This window comes from Hibiscus syriacus, unplaced genomic scaffold, assembly GCF_006381635.1.
Source record: "Hibiscus syriacus cultivar Baekdansim isolate YM2019G1 unplaced genomic scaffold, ASM638163v2 tig00110194_pilon, whole genome shotgun sequence".
NCBI lineage: Eukaryota > Viridiplantae > Streptophyta > Magnoliopsida > Malvales > Malvaceae > Hibiscus > Hibiscus syriacus.
The window spans coordinates 26,506-45,631 of NW_024062620.1; the positions used below are offsets into that span (position 1 = coordinate 26,506).

Below are 19,126 nucleotides of genomic sequence, written 5' to 3' on the forward strand. Positions count from 1 at the left end.
ATTATGATATTTTTTGGTATTATTTTATTTAAAATTTAAGGATGAGATTAAGATTTTATTTAAAATTTAGGAATCAAACTAAAACTTATCCTATCATGTTATTAAATTAACGATATTTAATGTCTTAATAATGAAATTATTATAAATTAATAACGCAAATGATCAAAATATTACTTTTTAGAAATAATAATAAAAAGTGAACAAAAATGAAACTGAAGTGACAAGTTAAATAGTTTATCCAATCCGGCACTTTTCCACCCCACTCTGTTCCTTGGATTTCATCGACCCATAAACACTCGACTCGTCCACTTTTCTTCTCGACGGATTCCCCGAAACCCTTTCCTTCCATTTAATCTCCATCACTATTAAACCCTCTTTCTCGTTTTCTTTCAATATATTTCTTTCCTACAAACCCAATCAATCACATTTGTTATCTTTTCTGTTGCTTGAATAATATATGGCCTCTGCACTATCAACAACAGCCTCCATTGCTAAAACCACCACTACTTTGCCTCATTCCTCTAACCTTCAGCGCTCCAACCTCTCCTTTCGCCTCTCTTTCGACCCGAACTTTCAATTGTTCCCTAAGGTAACTACATCGTTCTGAATTTTCTCTCTTTAGTGTACATTTTAGCTGCTTAAAGTATGTGAATCTTTCATTAGATTTTTCTGTAGCTATGTTTATGTTTGGGAGAAGCAGTGTAAATTGACGATCTGCATTGTTTGGTCAGTTTTAAGCATGAATCCATGTCTTTTTCTGGTAAAATTAGTTGCAAAGAGAGGAGAAGATGATTGTTTATCTTTGCATTTAATTTTTCTGGCTTTTAGAACCGTGTTAATTTGTTAAATGCTGTTTTTTTTCGCATAATGGCTTCGTATTTTTTTGTTTTGGTTATTATTGGATAAAAAAGAATATTGTTTTGCTTCGGTTCTTCATAAAATCTGTACTCTCTTCTTTTGTACCAGATAAGTCTTGCTTCGATTTATCTTATCACACATATCAAAGAGTACACTAATTGTTGTTTGTTTTGAGATCTATAGTAGAAAATGTATTGCATGAATGATTTCTCTTCAAGAAAGTACTTAACTTTCGGTATCAAGAAAAAGTTGGAGTCCATTATTGAATTTACATGTCACATTTATATTATCAACATAGTTCCATTAACTTAGCAGAGTAACTTAAGTTGGTCCTTCTATTTTGAATGACACTCCCATGTGTATATTTACTTGAATTTTTTATGTTACAAAATGCACACATGTTTTAAATTTGTCTTGCGCTTGATAATTAACTCTCAAAATATAATGCACTAGACTGATGAGGTCAAAATGATTTAAGTAAGTATAAATTGTTTACCTTTTATAGGTTTTTCTAATAGACTGTGAGCAAGAGATACATGAAAAATAATTTTCGAACTTAAAGTTCAGAGGGTACATTGATTTAAGAGTTTAATAGCAGTGAAAAATAAGATGGAATAAAAGCTATAATGTTGTCATTTGGAGTGAAGCCAAATGGACATGGAGATGGTTATTTGTTCGGTGTACTTGGTACTTTTTACTAGATGAAATTATATGTATGGTTGCTCGATTCTTCATTGCTTGCAAAATAAGATGCCGCTGAGGTATCCATTTGATCTCAAAATATAGTTTTTCTCTCTCCTTCGCACTCTAAATTAATGGAGTTATTTGGAAATAAACAATTGTTTTTTTTGTCTTCATGTATTATATATTAGCTGTCCCTATTCCCATATGTAATGGGGTAAGGGGAAGGTGGGTAGTAGGCTGCCCCCAACGTCAGGTTGAGAGCAGCTTCCGTGGAAGACCTCCGTTATGAATTGCCCTCAGTGGGACTCGATCCCACGACCACAAGGTTAAAAGCCTTGCGCTCTACCAACTGAGCTAGATGGGCAATTATGGATGTCATAAATGCAATATAATGATGAAAGTGTCTGGCTCTTCAATAGTTTGAACTTGACATCTTTCTACTTGTGCAGGCCTCAAATATTTTGCTTTTTAAAAAAGCCAACTGAAAATTTATGTTTTTCTGTCAAGTTTACTTTAACTTCAGTTTTTCTCTGTGAACTGAAAATTTTGCCGGTCTGTACATTGCAGAGCTCGCTACCTCGTCGGAACTCTTCTACAGTGGTGAAAGCCCAACTTAATGAGGTAAGATTCTATAAATGATTTTGGATAGAGTATAGGTTTCCAAGCTATGATTCCTTTCTAAACATGTTTTTGGGATCATCCGTGCCTTCAAGGTTGCCCTAGATGGATCGTCAAATGCTTCTACTACACCTACAGTCAAATCAGGGGCACCAAAAGCAGAAGCAAAGAATGCTAAGCAATCAAGCGATGTATCTCCTTCAACTTTGGCCACAGAAGAATCAGTCTCAGAATTCCTTAATCAAGTTTCAAGTCTAGTAAAGTATGCTTTTTACTGTCGGTTTTTGGCTGTTTTTCATTTCCCCAAAGTTTGCTCAATTTAATGGTTAATATTATATGTTCTTTTCTAGGTTAGTTGATTCACGAGATATTGTAGAGTTGCAGCTTAAACAACTTGACTGTGAACTGGTAATCCGGAAAAAGGAGGCTTTACCCCAACCACCATCTGCAGCTCCAGTTGTTATGATGCAGTCACCCTCTCAACCACCAGTAATGCCTCCAATCCCATCTGTCTCTGCACCTTCACCTTCTGCTCAAGCATCTACTGCCTCAACTCCAGCACCGTTGCCAACTGCCCCTAGGTCAGTCAAATCATCACTTCCACCTCTTAAATGTCCAATGGCCGGCACATTCTATAGAAGTCCAGCACCTGGTGAACCACCATTTGTGAAGGTGAATATTCCATGTTGGTTTTTATTGGATTTTAATGGTGCTGCTATTACGTCTATCCTGCAGTTGATTCTCTTCGGCTCTTTGGACTTATGCGAAAGGCTTTCTCTGTAGGTTGGAGACAAAGTGCAGAAGGGTCAAGTCTTATGCATCATTGAGGCAATGAAGTTGATGAATGAAATAGAGGTAAGTTCATATTCTTTCTTGGTAGAAAAGATATAATGATTTTAGTAATACAAATATTACTCGTCTTTTTCTCCCATAAATATTTTTGAAATTCTATAATCCTGGCATAGAATAAAGCTGATTTTTTGGGTCTGAACTTCGAAAGAAATTTTGAGATAAACTCTAAAGCTCTTGAAGAATTGAGGTGTCTTTGATTAAGTGCCAAGTATTCCATGGAATGGGGACAGGAATTTGATAACAAATGTGCTAATGAAGGTTTCAAGGTATCTTTTGGTTTATGAGGGCCAGTAATCACTCTAAACTCATTCTTATGAAGAAGAAAAATCACTCTAAACTCATCATGTGCTTGACAGTCCAACCTGTTGGGATACCAAGTGCCCAACAAATCCACTTAGGCTTGCTTGTGGGGGCTAGTGACCACTTTAGAGTTTAGAATCACCTGGTACCAAGTATCCCTAGCAAAATACATTAGGCCAGGGGTTTTGTTCTACAATCTTACAAAAAATAAAGTTCCTGCTAACTAGCAGCGATAACTTTTGCGTCTGTGGGTTAGGACTTGATCCTAATGTAATGCACAGCTGTTATGCTAATAGCCATTTTATTCAGATGTATTGAAGGCTTCCATCTCCCAATAGTCAAATACTGTCTCAACTAAAAACCTTCATATAAAAATAAAGTTACAATCAACCTGGTTATGAATCCTTACCAGAAAAGAAACACATCTTAGTTTACAAGATAAAAATCCTTCACTATGCACCAGATATGTCTTAGTCCATTAATAAAAATTTGAAACCCGTGTTCGACAGGTTTTGACTCGTTCCAATCTGATAGGGTCAAGTTTTTCTTTCTTTCTTTTTTTGAAATTTGGGTTTCAAGTCAGTTGAAATCTTGGAATTGGTCAGCTCAGGTTCGGGTTTAGGGAGAACACACCTTGACTTGAGATAATTACAAAAATACCCTTTTATATATTTATATATTATCAGGTAAGTTTTGATAAAAATATATGTAAAAATTAGCATATAAGGGACTAGAATTATGACATTATATTAAACTTTACTTTTGACTGATGTTATTAAATTGAATAAATTATTAGTTTGTTCATATTTTCTTTTTATTTTGACAAAAAATGTGAAAAAGTGAAAATCATGTTAAATCGGTTTGGGAATAGTTTGTCAGATGTCGCATAGATTAAGTTCAAGGCATCCATAGTCAATTTTTCTTTGATGACGTACAAATCAATCTGTGTTTTGGTCTTCTTCCCTTAAAGAGGTGATTGGGTTGTGCCTAAATAAGATTCTTCTTATCAGATAGTAACATTCATAGTCCATACTGACAAAATACCTTCTTGACAGAGGATGATAATAGTTGTAACCCTTTTGTGTAGGAAAATACCCAACAAACATGTATTTACGGACTTGTGGATATAATTTTCCTTCATTTCAAGTATGAACAAAACAAATACATCCAAACACATTTGGAGGAACTGTATAATCTCTTCTTCCTTGTAAAACTTGTAAGGGACTATTGAAATATAGAGTTTTGAGAATTGAGACATTCTGTTAATGAGAAATGTGGATACCAGAATTGCATATCCCCAGTAAAGTTTTGGGATATTCATAGTGAACGTAAGAGATTGAGTAACTTCCAACCTATGTCTATTCTTCCTTTCAGCCACTCTATACTGACTTAATTTCACTTTAGCATCAAATTGCATGGTAATCATTTGTGAAAAGATCTAAAACAAGAAACAAATTATTTGTTGATTTATTAGAACACAAACATGCCATCATAGTGCAACTATCAATAAAAGTGATAAATCAACCATCTTAGTACATAGCTCCAATTTCATTGCATGCATTTTTGTGTTTTCCTGTGTATGATATATTGCGAAAAACATTAGCTATTGGCTTAAACTAGTTGGTTAGTTGAGGATGAAGTAGCCAAATATAGGAAAAACATGGTCCGGATCAGTTTTTCCTATTGGAGCACTCTCAACAACTAACCAGAAAGCTTTGCATTTTGATTCTCTGTGGTGATTACCGCCTATAGTTGCAGCAGTAGGAGCCGACTGTAATGTGTTATACAACCCTTAATCAAGAGAATATTCTTTCATAACTGCAGCTTATGAAATTGTCGAACTGTTGCTCTTGTCATTTAACTGAAAAATGATCATTTCTTTAGGCTGATCAATCGGGAACCATAGTTGAGATCCCTGCGGAAGATGGCAAACCAGTCAGCGTTGACATGGTGGGTATTATTGACTGCATTGATTTCAATTATATATGCATATGTATGTAATTCTTTTCTTCCCCCTGTTGCTCTGACATTCTTGTTTGTTATCCTTTTGCAGCCTCTATTTGTGATCGAACCTTGAAACTAACTCCGAGTAGGCAAGACCAAAACGATGGAGTAAAATCAATGGAGGGCAGGTTGAGTTTGTGTTTTGATGTTAAACATTGTGAGATGAGGCATTGTTTTGTTGTGATATAGTGATTTGGTAGAGATTGCAAATAACCTGTTTTCATACTGAAAAATAGTTACGATAAGAAACCCCCCCTTCACACTTCATTAGTTAGACTAATAAACTAATTGTAGCTTCTTCTCTTGTCCTTCATATAATTCTAGTTTTATTGGGAGTGAAATAGCTTATTTCTAATGAGATTTTTTCCTTATCTGAAAATTAGCTTTTGTGACATAAAAAAATCATATTAAATTGGAGCTATGTACTGTATGCCATCAACTAGGCTTTACATCAAACTAACCTTTGCTGCAATCTTCAGCCTTGGGGCTTAATTTACCATTTACTTCTGGTCAATTAAATTTTACTCAATCGATTCTCAGTTTTAATCTCAAATTCAATTTTATATTTTGTTGTATGATTATTAGCTTTTTAAGATGTATTAGAAACAATTGCAATCTGGTTAAAATTACATAATTTACACCCAAGATTGAGGGGACATAGCGCAGTCTTTATTATGTCCAAATTATTGAAGATTGAGTTGAGTTTGAGTATTATTGAGTTTGACTCAACTTGAAAAGTTCAAGTAAAACTTGAAATCAAAATTTGAAGTTTGATTTAAGCTAAAAAAAATTTAAATTCAAAATATTTTCAGAATTAACTCGATTAAAGTTTGAGCTTGAACTTAAATCTTAAGTATATGAACATCTTATATTGCATTTAAAAAAACATATAAATGTTAATATTATTAATAATTTAATTTAAAAAATTAAAATTTTAACATATTATCTTTTTGAGTTACCTCGAGTTTTACGAACCAGATATCAAGTAGAACCATATATCAAGTGGTTCGTCTTGACTTGTTGAGAACTCGAGTTGAATTTATTCGATTTAAGTATTGATCGAGTTAAATTTGAGTACATGATCCGTCTTCTATCATTTCCCGTCCTAATTGAAGTATGATGACATTTAGTGTTTTGTTGTTTATGGTCCCTAATCCTATTCAAATTAAATACGGGTATTTAGTATTCAATCCAAATTGGTTCTAGCATTTTTCAACAAATTCTTTGAAAACATTGGATTTGAATTATGTTTGTCACATACGTTTAAAAAGGGTAAAAACATTAAATTTTAAATCAAGTTGAAATTGAAAAATGAATAAAACAATGCAACCCTAATTTATTTCCAAAAACTGCATTTATGGGAAAGTAAGAGAAATGATTATTAAAGAAGATAGAGGTCCTAAAGACTATGTTGTTCTACAGACTATGAAAAAGAATGATAATGGAAAAATCAAACAAATTCATAGTCGGTGTCAGTTGTCCTGCAAGAAGATGAAAGATCTTCCTTCATGTTTATGGTTGATTGTTGAACTAATCGGACCAATGCTTGCACCACCTCCGATATCGGAGCTCTACGTTCGGGATCCGTCTGACCAAACAATCCAAAAAAAAAAAAAAAACTGTTAGAACTTAAACCGAGCTTCGGCACCGAGCTCCTTAGCACTCACCCAATAAACTATTTCTATGTCACTCTTATGTCTTTCATTTTTCTCGAAATATTCGTGTCCAAGACATGTTCAAGCATGAGTACGAAGATATGATCCTCCAAGAACTTTCCAAATACATGGAATTCTTAGACAAAGATGAACATTATGTATTAAACACATGTCCGTATTCGACATGTCACTCGAGTACGAGTAACATCGAAGTTTTAACATAAGAGATGTTTTGATGGCAGTAATGTTGTTGATTTACCTGTACACAGAGGGAAACAATATCAGCAAAGGGAGGGAGTGATTTGGGAGGATAGAGTCCCCTCAAGGCAGGATCAGCCATTCCTACCAATGCATCAGCGTCATGAAGCTGAGGTCTGGCCCATTTCACTAAGCACTGCTCTGATCTTGGTTTTTGACTGATACAGAAAGCAGCAGCAATTCAACTATTAACTCGAACACTATAATTAATTCGGCTAAACGATACGAGGATCGGGTGAGTGATTTAGGCTTACTTATCCACCGGCATCCGACCGGTCAGTAGCTCCAACATTACGACCCCAAAACTGTACACATCGCTCTTTAATGTATATGCTGATGGCTTTATACATTCTGGAGCATTGTATCCCATACCCAGGTTCTGGCTTGTACGCTGGAAAACAATTGTTTAAAAGGAAATTGAAGATACAATATTTATTTTTCTAAGATGATGTTTATGCTTGAAATACTAAATCATAATGACTATCATAGATTCCTAAAACAGGATCTGATATGTTTCTTTTATGGCTTAATGCATGATTTTGTCCCTAAAACCCAGCAGCTTCTGCCGCAACGAGCCATGGATCGACTGTACTACTAACCTGATGAAAGCATGCCATGCCGTAGTCGGATAGTCGAGGATTGAGTTCAAGATCAAGCAAAATATTGGATGACTTAATGTTCTTATGAACCATAGGTGGAGAACAAACGTCATGGAGATACCTGAACGAAGCAATTTGCACCACTGGGTTAAAATTTTAAGGAAAAAAACCACCTACATTTCTAAGAAATCGTATCAGCACTCGGGAACGACAATGCAATATTGTATGAGTTAAGATGATCCTGTTTAAACTCGAATCCGGAAAACATAGCATATCTGGATTGAGTATTCAAGTTAAAGTCTGAAACTGCAAGTTGAAGTGCACAGATTTGAAAATCTTGGAGTGAGTGATCGTTGTTTGATATAACCAATACCAAAAAAGATAGAATAAAGACGATACCGAATTTTTGAAAACAAAAAAAATGTATGATGACTTACTCAACAGCCCTGGCGACACCTAAAGCAATTCTGACTCTTGTATTCCAAGTTAGGGGTTTGCTGAAATCATCTGCTATATGTAGGAACTCATGAAGTGAGCCATTCCTGAAATATTCATATATTAGCATGTTATGCCCTTGTTCTGAACAATAGCCAACGAGTTCAGCAATGTTAGGATGGTGAAGCTTTGAGATATTCGTAACAAGTTTCGAGAATTCGTCTGGCTTTTGGCCTTGAAAAAGAGAGGAATCTATCTTTTTCACTGCTAAAACCTGAGACAAAGGTACATGTCCAGAAGCTAATGAGATGGCATCTAAAAAATGTAGTTAGAAAGAAATGAAGAAAGGGGGTAGAACAAAAAATGCTAACCTTTCCGTCTGGATATTTTGCCCTATAAACTCGTCCAATGGTGCCCTGGCCCAGAAGGCGACCTGGTGCGAAATTATCAGTTCTTTTCTGCAAATCTCCCAAAGAATAAGGTACAACTTGAACAGAAGTGCTTCTTCTTCCTTTTAGACGGTTTGCAAACTCATTTTCACTGAAGGACACACGACCTGAGACCGAACGCCTAAGGCCCATCGATGGAGATTTTAGCAAAGACTTCATATCTCCATTGCCTGGATCCATTGACATAAAATCTTTCATAAACAGACATAATATAATCTGTTAAACTTATCACTATAAAAAATATTATTACTTAGTTACCAAGAAATTAAAAGATGCTAAAAAAGGCCAAAAATTACAGGACATAGCTGGTCAATATATATCTAAAACATGTCAATCCTATTCTCTGCATAAATCTTTGTGTGACAGTAACAAGTATCTTGAAAATTTTTGCAAATCCCAAAAATTGACATAAAACTTAAAAGTATACTTTACTGGCATACACCGCAGCAACTCGAAATATCGAGAAAACTCTTGCATGTTTGTGCAACATGATGCAAACAGTTAGAAAGACAACTCTACTTGTGATTGCTACATGCAGAAACCACAAATAAAGGTATACCTTTGGGTTCTTTCAAAATGCCAACATATGTTTCAGTGCCCAACTCTTGTGAATGAAGGGGAGTAAAACCTTTACGCCGACTGATCATATCTTCATCAAGGAAATATGAGGATGGGGGAGGTGATCTTCTCCTTGTAAATACACAAACAAGAACGAGGAGAAGAGAGGCTCCACCTAAACATGAAAAACCTATGATCAATCCATTTCGAAGAGCTTTCTCTGAAGCTTCATTTTTCTTCTCTTCGTGATTGGTATGACGGCGGTGTCGTACACCAGGCGGTGGAGGGGGAGCTGATCCAGTTGACCAAGAATTTCCTCCAGTTCTTCCCAAGGGATGATCACAAGGAAACAACTTTTAGAGAACTAAAAGAGTTATAAACAGTGAAAGTTTTGTAAGATACTCACTCTAGTTGGTCAATCTCCTTCAACTCATTAGGAATCCATCCGGTAAATTTGTTATTTTCAACATTCCTGCAAGAAATGAAAGTGACTGATAGTTGTATGGAGAGAAAAATCATTTTCAGCAAGGTTTATCTGCTGGCCACGTACAGATCATTGAGGGGAAGGTCGGTAAGGACATTTACTGTACCAGTGAATTTGTTGTTCTGCAGATGCCTACGCAAGAGAAAGCAGAATTAGCAACAGGGACCTTCCAATCTATGTTGCACTGATACGGATACATGGACGTGATCCAAAATTACATGGTATGGGTATGATAAGGGTACGATAAATATAAATAAAATTTAAAATTCGTAATTACAAAAAATCACGTATTCCGTATCCGGTTTTCTACTTGCTCTATATTTGTTAAAATGAACATATTTTGAGTTTCCTACATCCGATTGAGGCGTTTTAAGATCGTTAGAAAGTAACTGAAAGGCAGTCTCAACTCAGAAATACCTGAGACCCATCCGAAAATTCATTGTAAGTCAACTAATATTCCGAGAATCCATGTTTCAAAATCAACATCAATTTATTATTCAAAATATCTTCTTTTTTTTAATTTTTTGAAGTTAAATTTAAAAAATAACTCTACGTACGCTCATGAAGATCAAACGTTATCCCGATACATTCTCGAAAGTCTCTCCAGCGTACCCAACTAATTCTAGCCGTAATCTTTCAACTTGGGACGTCCTCAATATATAACCAAATTGTACTCGTTCCGTATCTATCTTGGAAACGTATTAGCTACTTGAAACGGTATTTGGTTGCCGTACCCGTGCAACATGGCTTGTAAGAGTAAAAATAAAAAATAAAACATTCAACAAAAGTAAGAATGGGAAAATTTTGCAACTTACAAAGTGTTCAAATTAGTAAGATTTGCAAGAGAATTTGGCAGATTGTCAGACAGTTGATTGTTGGATACATCACTGTATGTCAGTTCATATGTTAGTAAGCACAGATGTTTGCAAAAGATTTGCAAAGAAAAGTTTTCTTTTTTCACCAATGCTTACAATGATTTAAGTTTTTTAACTTTTGCAAACATATCGCTCAACTGTCCATTGAGTTGATTATGGCTAAGATTTCTGCAGCAAGCAACCAAATAATTACACACGGAAGTACCAACCGGCAAATTTTAATGAAACAATACTTCACTTACATTTCTTGAAGGTTGATCATCTGAGATATCGAGTAAGGCACATTACCATTAAATTTGTTTTCAGAAAGGTCTCTGCAAATTGAGTTCATAAGATATGTATGATACTACAGAGAATCAAACAAATGCACCTTATATATGTTGTGAAGATCAAAGTGATCAAAAACAAACTTTCCCATCATTTGGAAGGTGAGAAAGTAACAGATGATGTTTGCATTTAAACAAATTAATCTTACTTGAATCATTTGATTAAGTAAATCTAGAAATATCAGTGACTTGCACCATTTTCAGAAGCAGTAAGCAACACAACTTTAAAGCAGGAAAAACAACGACCACAAGGTTGCATCAAACGAGAGAATTCCCTTAGCGATGAAAACCGATGGTCACAAAGTTATATCGAACTCGGAAACTCCATTAAACATGTTCCAAATATGATTAATTTAGATCATATATGACTTACATGCGTTCAGCATTGGGAGGTAATTGATACGGGATATCACCATTGAGGTTGTTCTTGCTTACATCACTGTATTAGAACCAACAATGTGTAGCCTTCATCAGATTAAGTTCTAACAAGTAAAAGTTAAGATAATAATAACAAAAAAACAGAAAATATAACATTAAAATTTGCCTATTTCCGGAAGCAAATGCTCACAAGATCTTTACTGAAGACAAGCTCGATAACTGGTACCCCAATTGTCCTTTTAAGTTATGATCGCTCAAGTCTCTGCAAGATTTTAATGTAACTTGTCATGTTGAATATCGAAAAATGCAAGATTGATTTCCCAGATAGATATGGAAGAGCAACAGAAGCAATGGGAAGATCTACATTTCGGTCACCGATGAGCCCGAACATTTGATCCCTTCCCAGGAATCACCACAAGGGTCACCACCACTGCTTTTCCAACCATGCAATTGGGAAGGACTATTCAGGCTTTTAAACATCACATTGAGGGCAGAAACTACAAGAATACAATCACCAAGCGTCAGATCATGTGATGTGCACAGATTTATGCTTATGTTGATGAATCAGACGTGCGAGTTCTTAAGCCGAAAACGTTGATGAACAATGATCAAACATATGACAATTGAAGCATGGAATACATCAAGAATTGCAGCTTAAAAATCCCAGAACATCAAAGTTGAATACTGCATATTATATACATACCATCTGGCGAATCTGTCTTTGAATGGACAAAAGAAATCAATGTCCCAAGAAAAAGAAACAAGCATCTCGCAACAAAATGATGCATGTTCCAATTCCAGAAATACCCCAACGATAATTCTAAGTTGGAAAGTGGGGTTCGACTCCTTTCATGCATAAACCCAAGGAGTAGGAGTAGGAAAAAGAAACAATAAACATCAATGATGACAATCTCCAGAAAGTGGAGAAAAATAGTAAAAAAAACAAGAAGGAAAAGTGTTTTGGGTTGCCTTGGTTTTGTATTTGTTTGCTGAATAACCTCAAAAGGTGGCGAGATGAGATGTAAGGGCCTTTCAATGTTTCCGGGTCTTTCTACAATTGTCACCTTTCACAAATATTTCCATTTCTTAATAAGAAAAATTCTACAATTGTTTTCTAAATCGTTCACTACTACCATTAATAGTAGTTAACAGTCTTGTAGTTTCCGCAAATTTTGGTTTTCAACAATCAGCAACTGCTACTCTCTACCAAAACTGCTGTGGCGCGTTTGCAGCCACCTTTACCAAATAATGATGATGTTGGTACTCGAGTAAAATGTCTGGTGAAATTAGCGATGAAGATTCGGATTCTTAACTGGATATGCATCATATTCAAAGCCGGTCTGTTCTGGATTAAGTGATTTTGATCGAGGAGCCATGACACAATCACAAGCTGATCAGACCTTCAATATCATATCAGAAGTTCCAACATTCATGGCTCCGATCACAAGCTGATCAAACCTTCAGCCATACTCGAACATGATGGAGGAAATATTAGTGCTACTGAACCAAAACTACAGCTACTCCCTAATGGCTGTTGTGGGCTCCAGCAGGCTGGCCTAATCTGCTTCGGCTATCTTGTACATAAGTCATCATGCAAGATTGGAGAAAAAATGACTCTCTTTGGATCTCTAGACTGTTCATCATATTCTTCAGTTTGTATACTCTCTCTTTCCCCACCATTGAACAATCATCTGCAGCTCTTCACACAAATTAGAAAGGATGGACCGCCAAAAACCATCACAACCGCATTTCTTTGTAAACATACATAATAGAAAATTGCATAAGAAAACGAGATATTAGGAATGAGCTTCAAACGAAGAGCAGTAACAATTGCTTTGGGGTCAAAAATCAGTGTGAAATTTGGTTCTTGAAAGTCAATTGTTAGCTATAGTATCGATATACAGAGATAAATATGCTCTGGGATTGGCATATCCCTATCATCGATTAACAGAGATAAATTCTGATCGATCATGTTATTTTTTTCACCCACGTTTTGAAGCTCTCGTCTTCTCCTTCTAAAAGTTTTTTTTTCCATCTCATGGTCGAATAGATACAATTCAGGTTCAAATTAAGGTTAAGTGTTCATATAATTTGTCGAGCACCTTGCAATAACAAAACAAAAACAATGCAAGTACTAGAACTAAAATAGATAATAAAAAAATCACATAGATTTTTAATTCTCGATAACGATACCAAAAACTTGTTAACTGATTTCTGCTTTATAGGCAAACTAATGCGCTACTACACATAACCGGACAAGTAATAGAATAATAAGTTATCATTTCTATAGAGATTGGGTATATGCAACTTGATTTTATAAACCAATTATAGATCCTTTAGTTGAAAATTGAATTTCGAATTAAAAATGAAGCGATTTACAAGTAAACAATTAAAATGAAAATTAACAGATCAGATCAGATCAGCAAAAATCAAATAAGGATGGATGAGAGTTAGGACGAATAGATGATTTTATGTCAGTGGGGACAAATTTGCAAAATTTTGAGGAAGAGACAAAATTATAAAATTCAATGAGACGAAAATAGATTTTCAATAAATAGATATATATAAAAAGTATATAATATATGATAATTTTAAATTTTCAGGGGGACGCTTGTCTCCATCTATCCCCTCAGTTCATCCCTAATTATCAATTTCATCTCAACTATGTCTACCAACAACGATAATTGGACAGATCCTAAACCCACCCTAATATTAATATAACTCTTACGTAATAACATGAATAACAAAAGAATAAACAAGGTGAATAACTAACATTGAAAACGCTCATAGCCAAAGTTTATTGAAACTCAAATATGCATTGTATATCTAAGGAAAAAAATAAATAACATGTTCATAGGCCAATAACTTAGTTAATTCCTAAAATAAATAAAACATCAAATACATATTTGAGTCAATTATGTAAGATACGTGACTAAATATAAATATGATCTAATTAAAATTCTTAAAACAAAATTCTAATTTCATATAAACTCATTTCAATATTTTCTAAAGAGACCTAATCTTATTTAAATATAAATAGAGTGAATAATAATTTTAAATTTTAAATTTTATCAAAAGTCAAAATGCACGATTGAACTCATATGAGATTTTTTGCATGCACAATCTTCAATTTTCAGAGAATGAAACAAATGTCTAGATCATCCGAAAAACTTTGTACAAGAAAACGATGTTGGTGTATTAATTTTAATATCTTATCCTACGAGTCTTATTTTATAATCGTAATATGATATTTATAGATTAAATATTATATATATTTTGTTATTTATCGATCGTTTATATATAAAAAAATATTTTATGTTATTTATTATATAATTTGATTTCTATGTATTTTCCCTCACTAAATTGGATCAATAAAAGAAAATTTTATATGCATTAAAAAAATAGAAACAAATATTTGAATAGTGAACGGGTCGGATCCAAGTTTGGTATAGAAAGATAAAAAGAGTATATTTAGGATCCGACCCGAACAGATATAGTGGCGCAAAGCTCGGGGCATAATGAAAAAAGAAAGAGATTTGCTGTTGATGAGGAGGTGAGGTGAGGCAAGGCAAAGCAAAGCTTCCAAGCCATCCCTTTCTCTCTCTCTCTCTAGTTTAGATAAACAATAAAATTCCCAAATGAATAAACAAACAAGCTGAAGCCACCCTCTTTTTCCCAAGAAACAAACAAACAAACTGAAGCCACCCTCTTTTTCCCAGGAAACAAACAAACAAACTGAAGCCACCCTCTTTTTCCCAGGAAACAAACAAACAAACAGAAGAAACCTTCGAACCATAACACAACGACCACGTTTCAGGGGGAGACCCCAAAAAAAATATAAAGTAAAAGAAAATATCAAACGCCTGTTCTAGGGCCTCCACCAATTCCCAATCCAAAACCGTATTGAGAGAGAGAGAGAGAGAGAGGAAGGGCCTTTCGGGGGAAATTGTCCCTTTTCCCTTTTCTTCACGGTAAGTTTGTTCTTTGTTCCCCTTATTCAATTCTGATTTCTGGTTTAATTCTTCAAAATTCATTTATAGGGTTGTTATATTATGTATATTTGGATTGGGTTTTGGATGATTTGTAGCGTTATTTCTTGCATATATGATAAATCTCAATCTGATGTATTTTTTTTGTTTTTGGGTTTTCATGGTAATTAAGGAATCTTTGTCTTCTTGGGTTGTTATTGGTTAAAAAAAAAGAGCTTCTCCTATTAATTTTCAACTGATGTCTCTGTTGCCAAAGAGCGATTCAATCCAAATCCGTGAGGTATGGAATGATAACCTTGAGGAAGAATTCGCTTTGATTCGGGAAATCGTTGATGATTACCCGTACATTGCCATGGACACCGAGTTTCCGGGCATTGTATTACGTCCTGTGGGCAATTTCAAGAGCAGCTATGACTATCACTACCAAACTTTGAAAGATAATGTTGATATGTTAAAGTTGATTCAATTGGGCCTTACCTTTTCAGACGAGGAAGGGAACTTGCCTACTTGTGGAACTGATAAATATTGCGTTTGGCAGTTTAATTTTGCGAGTTTAACGTTGACGAGGATGTCTTTGCTAATGATTCTATTGAGCTTTTGAGGCAAAGTGGGATTGATTTCAAGAAGAACAATGAGAAAGGTATTGATTCGATGAGATTTGGTGAGCTTTTAATATCTTCAGGGATTGTTTTGAATGATAGTGTGCATTGGGTTACTTTCCACAGTGGTTATGATTTCGGTTACTTGCTTAAGCTCTTGACTTGCCAGAACTTACCAGATACACAAGCTGGGTTCTTTAATTTGATCCATATTTACTTTCCCACACTCTATGATATCAAGCATTTGATGAAGTTTTGTAACAGTCTGCATGGTGGATTGAACAAGCTTGCAGAGTTGTTGGAAGTGGAAAGAGTTGGGATTTGTCATCAAGCGGGTTCGGATAGTTTGCTCACATCTTGTACATTCAGGAAACTCAAGGAGAACTTCTTTAGTGGCACTCTGGAAAAGTACTCTGGTGTATTATATGGTTTAGGTGTTGACAATGCTCATTGATAATGACAAGTAATAGGGGGGGAAATTGGATAACAGTTTGTTGTCTGTATGGGAGTGCCTCATACTAACACTTTCAATATACACTTTTGGCAACAATTTTCGTAATTTATGAATATTTTCTTATGCTTATTGTATTCATTCTTCTTCCACTGCGCCATTGCTTTTACAGTTTGTATATCTCTTAATGATGCATTTATGTGAACATATTATGTGAGAGCAAATTAGGTGAATGATGAAATATAATCTCTGCATCTTCTTGAATAGTGACCGACATTGCACAGGCTTTGTATGTGTCTGTTGTACCAAATCTTGCTCCAATTGTTTTCTGAAAAGGTAAAATTGATTTATGGTTGAAGTTGAACCTTCTCTATTTTCTATTGCATTGCTGATTTCTCCTTTGTACAAGTTGGGACCATGAGGCATCATTATTCTACTTACTGATACTCTTATCCATTTCTCTCATTAGAAGTTCTTTCACAACTTGCCTGTTGAAGCTTGCCAAAAATTATCATATGTCCACCTGTATGCCCCATTTTTCATTGATTGTCAGTTTTTGCTAGTATTTTGTATAAAGTTTTAGTGCCTTTGTATTGCTTCTATCCATGACGAATTGGTATGCATTCTGATAAATCACTTAAAAGAGCCACCATCGAAGATTTATTCGGGAGGCCCATGTCATCTCTTTGATACGTGTATTGACTTTTTCTTTACTTTCTTTTCTTCCATGTAATGCAGCTAAGGGTTTCTTTGTTAATATCATATTGTGAAGCAATCATTTACGTACTTATTGACCTCTAATGACAAATGATTCAGTGCATTGTCTTCACTTTCTCGGAGTTTAAGAGGTACTTGTTAATCATAAGCCTTTTTTATACTAATGTGTCTATGCTAGTTTCGGACTTGTCGGTGGCGATGAAGCCCTGATCTAAATATTAAGTTTATCTGTGTAGGTAAGATCCGTTTAGTAGGTTACCTCTTCTCAATGGAATATATATTTGTATGGGCCTTGCTATTTTGGAGAAATGGATTCCACCTCCCATCTGCTTGAATTGGTAATTTGTCAACTGATCGATATATTAGTGACAGAATCGGAAGTATTTGTAGTTTGATTGACAGAATCGGAAGTATTTATAGTTTGATGACCAAAATAATAATACCCTAAAAGACACCACTGTTTCGCTTGGTGGTTCAGGAATGCTCGATTTATCAATTATCTAGTTGGGGGTTCATGTTGAATTAATCGTACTGACCCGGAGAGCTGTCCCCCCCCCCCCCACAAATAAATTTTGAACAGCTTTTTGAAAATTTGCTTTAGATATAAAACTGCGAATCTTCATAGATGCTCTTGTTATTCCTTAATGAAAACAATATTTAGTAAAAATTTATAGGCACCACAAACAACTTGCTTCAATGCCTATGAAAAGAATATGCAGACACAGGCTTACTCATTGTCTGCAACTTGTTCATAAGAAGGAATTTCATTTACTATCAATTTTCAAGCTACCGCTTTCTCTCAAACAAAGAACATATCTAACTCGACTAACTCGACATGCTTGAACTTATTTTTAACAGGATTTGCAGAAACAACTACTGTACTAGAATTATCACACAATAATGTAGATTTTCCTTACGGAACAGCATATAGTAAACATTCAAGCCAAATAATTTCTATTGTTGCACACGCTACACTCTGATACTTACGCCTGTAAACAAATCAAAAGCATACAAAAGGAGGTATGTTCATATTCGTTCATTTAATAAATAAACGAGCATAAACGAACAAAAAAATTTGTGTTCATGTTTGTTCATTAAGGAATATAGCTTGTTCATGTTCGTTCATTTAAATGATAAACGAACTTAAACGAACTTAAACGAACAAACATAAACGAAAATAACAAATGAACATAAACGAACATAAACGAACACAATAAATGAACATGAACAAACAACACAAACACAAAAAACAAACTTATTCGAACACAACAAATGAATGTAAAAAAAAAGTAAACAACAAGAATAACAACTTAAAATTCATTAATATAACCTGCAACTTTAGAGTTAATTTGTTCGAATACGACAAAGACATACATAAATCATAAATAAGATATATAAACATAATAAAGTCTTAAAGTTAATTTGTTCAACAAAACAATCTTCTTGAAATCCAAACAACTTCAATAATTTTCGTAACATATTCAACTTGCCCTCTGTTCGAACATAAATGAATGAACATATAATCGAACGTTTACGAACGTAAATGAACGAACGAGCCCTTTGTTCGTGTTCGTTCATTTAATTAAACGAATACAAAATCTTGTTCATGTTCGTTCATTTAATAAATAAACAAACATAAACGAACTTTCCGCCGCACGGTTCATGAACGGTTCGCTGAACGTTCAGTTCATTTACAAGCCTACTGATACTCTATTTCAATCTTAGATCTAGACACAACCTGTTTGCATAAACCCCACGATATAGGATTCCACCAAAATAGATATAAAATTATATCATATATCGTCGATCATCAACATCAGATCCACAGCCTGTATCAGTAAAACCTATATTAGATAATCGAGAAACAGCAGTGAACTTTATGTCATGTTCATAATTGGACTTCCTGCATTGATAAACAACTTGCAACTGCTCGCTATTGGTGTGGGAAGACTCTTGGCACTTTCGGGACCAATATTCTTCAAGAGGTCAACCATATATTTCGTTAGGCTCAAGAAGACACCATCAGACTTGTGGTAG

The 19,126-nt window shown here is 34.7% G+C and overlaps 3 protein-coding genes, 1 long non-coding RNA gene and 1 other non-coding gene across 5 annotated transcripts; 2 read left to right on the forward strand and 3 right to left on the reverse strand.

Annotated features, from left to right (window-relative positions):
- Positions 1 to 361: 361 nt before the first annotated feature.
- LOC120217873 (biotin carboxyl carrier protein of acetyl-CoA carboxylase 1, chloroplastic-like) lies at positions 362 to 5,554 on the forward strand. The gene is made up of 7 exons (XM_039214899.1): positions 362 to 589; positions 2,110 to 2,163; positions 2,256 to 2,422; positions 2,511 to 2,832; positions 2,944 to 3,015; positions 5,197 to 5,262; positions 5,366 to 5,554. Exons 1-7 carry the CDS (start codon positions 458 to 460, stop codon positions 5,387 to 5,389), a joined length of 837 nt encoding a protein of 278 aa, XP_039070830.1. The 5' UTR covers positions 362 to 457; the 3' UTR covers positions 5,390 to 5,554.
- Positions 1,834 to 1,906, reverse strand: TRNAK-UUU. The gene has a single exon. It is a non-coding gene; the product is annotated as a tRNA-Lys (tRNA).
- LOC120217876 lies at positions 3,137 to 3,419 on the reverse strand. Its single transcript, XR_005525200.1, has 2 exons — positions 3,375 to 3,419; positions 3,137 to 3,282 (listed from the first exon to the last, which is right to left on the reverse strand). It is a non-coding gene; the product is annotated as an uncharacterized LOC120217876 (long non-coding RNA).
- Positions 5,555 to 6,766: 1,212 nt separating the features above from the next.
- On the reverse strand, positions 6,767 to 12,311 carry LOC120217967 (protein STRUBBELIG-RECEPTOR FAMILY 5-like). Its single transcript, XM_039214995.1, has 16 exons — positions 12,037 to 12,311; positions 11,698 to 11,830; positions 11,524 to 11,595; positions 11,329 to 11,394; positions 10,872 to 10,943; positions 10,726 to 10,797; positions 10,570 to 10,641; positions 9,821 to 9,886; positions 9,677 to 9,742; positions 9,272 to 9,594; positions 8,635 to 8,903; positions 8,266 to 8,537; positions 7,829 to 7,949; positions 7,484 to 7,620; positions 7,231 to 7,387; positions 6,767 to 6,904 (listed from the first exon to the last, which is right to left on the reverse strand). Exons 1-16 carry the CDS (start codon positions 12,188 to 12,190, stop codon positions 6,767 to 6,769), a joined length of 2,190 nt encoding a protein of 729 aa, XP_039070926.1. The 5' UTR covers positions 12,191 to 12,311.
- A 2,575-nt stretch (positions 12,312 to 14,886) lies between these two features.
- Positions 14,887 to 16,394, forward strand: LOC120217874 (probable CCR4-associated factor 1 homolog 6). The gene is given in 3 exon segments (XM_039214900.1): positions 14,887 to 15,304; positions 15,495 to 15,867; positions 15,870 to 16,394. Coding segments are annotated over 2 exon segments (813 nt in total). The 5' UTR covers positions 14,887 to 15,304; positions 15,495 to 15,560; the 3' UTR covers positions 16,376 to 16,394.
- Positions 16,395 to 19,126: the final 2,732 nt, after the last annotated feature.

Bases quoted from the DNA above. Each gene is read 5' to 3' on its own strand.
- LOC120217873 (XM_039214899.1), top strand. From the start codon at position 458: ATGGCCTCTGCACTATCAACAACAGCCTCCATTGCTAAAACCACCACT. The intron at 2,423-2,510 runs GTATGCTTTTTA...GTTCTTTTCTAG, and splicing joins CAAGTTTCAAGTCTAGTAAA to GTTAGTTGATTCACGAGATA. The intron at 3,016-5,196 runs GTAAGTTCATAT...TCATTTCTTTAG, and splicing joins AGTTGATGAATGAAATAGAG to GCTGATCAATCGGGAACCAT.
- LOC120217967 (XM_039214995.1), bottom strand. From the start codon at position 12,190: ATGCATGAAAGGAGTCGAACCCCACTTTCCAACTTAGAATTATCGTTG. The intron at 11,395-11,523 runs GTGAGCATTTGC...GTTCTAATACAG, and splicing joins TTGTCTTCAGTAAAGATCTT to TGATGTAAGCAAGAACAACC. The intron at 8,904-9,271 runs GTATACCTTTAT...TGTTTATGAAAG, and splicing joins CATTTTGAAAGAACCCAAAG to ATTTTATGTCAATGGATCCA.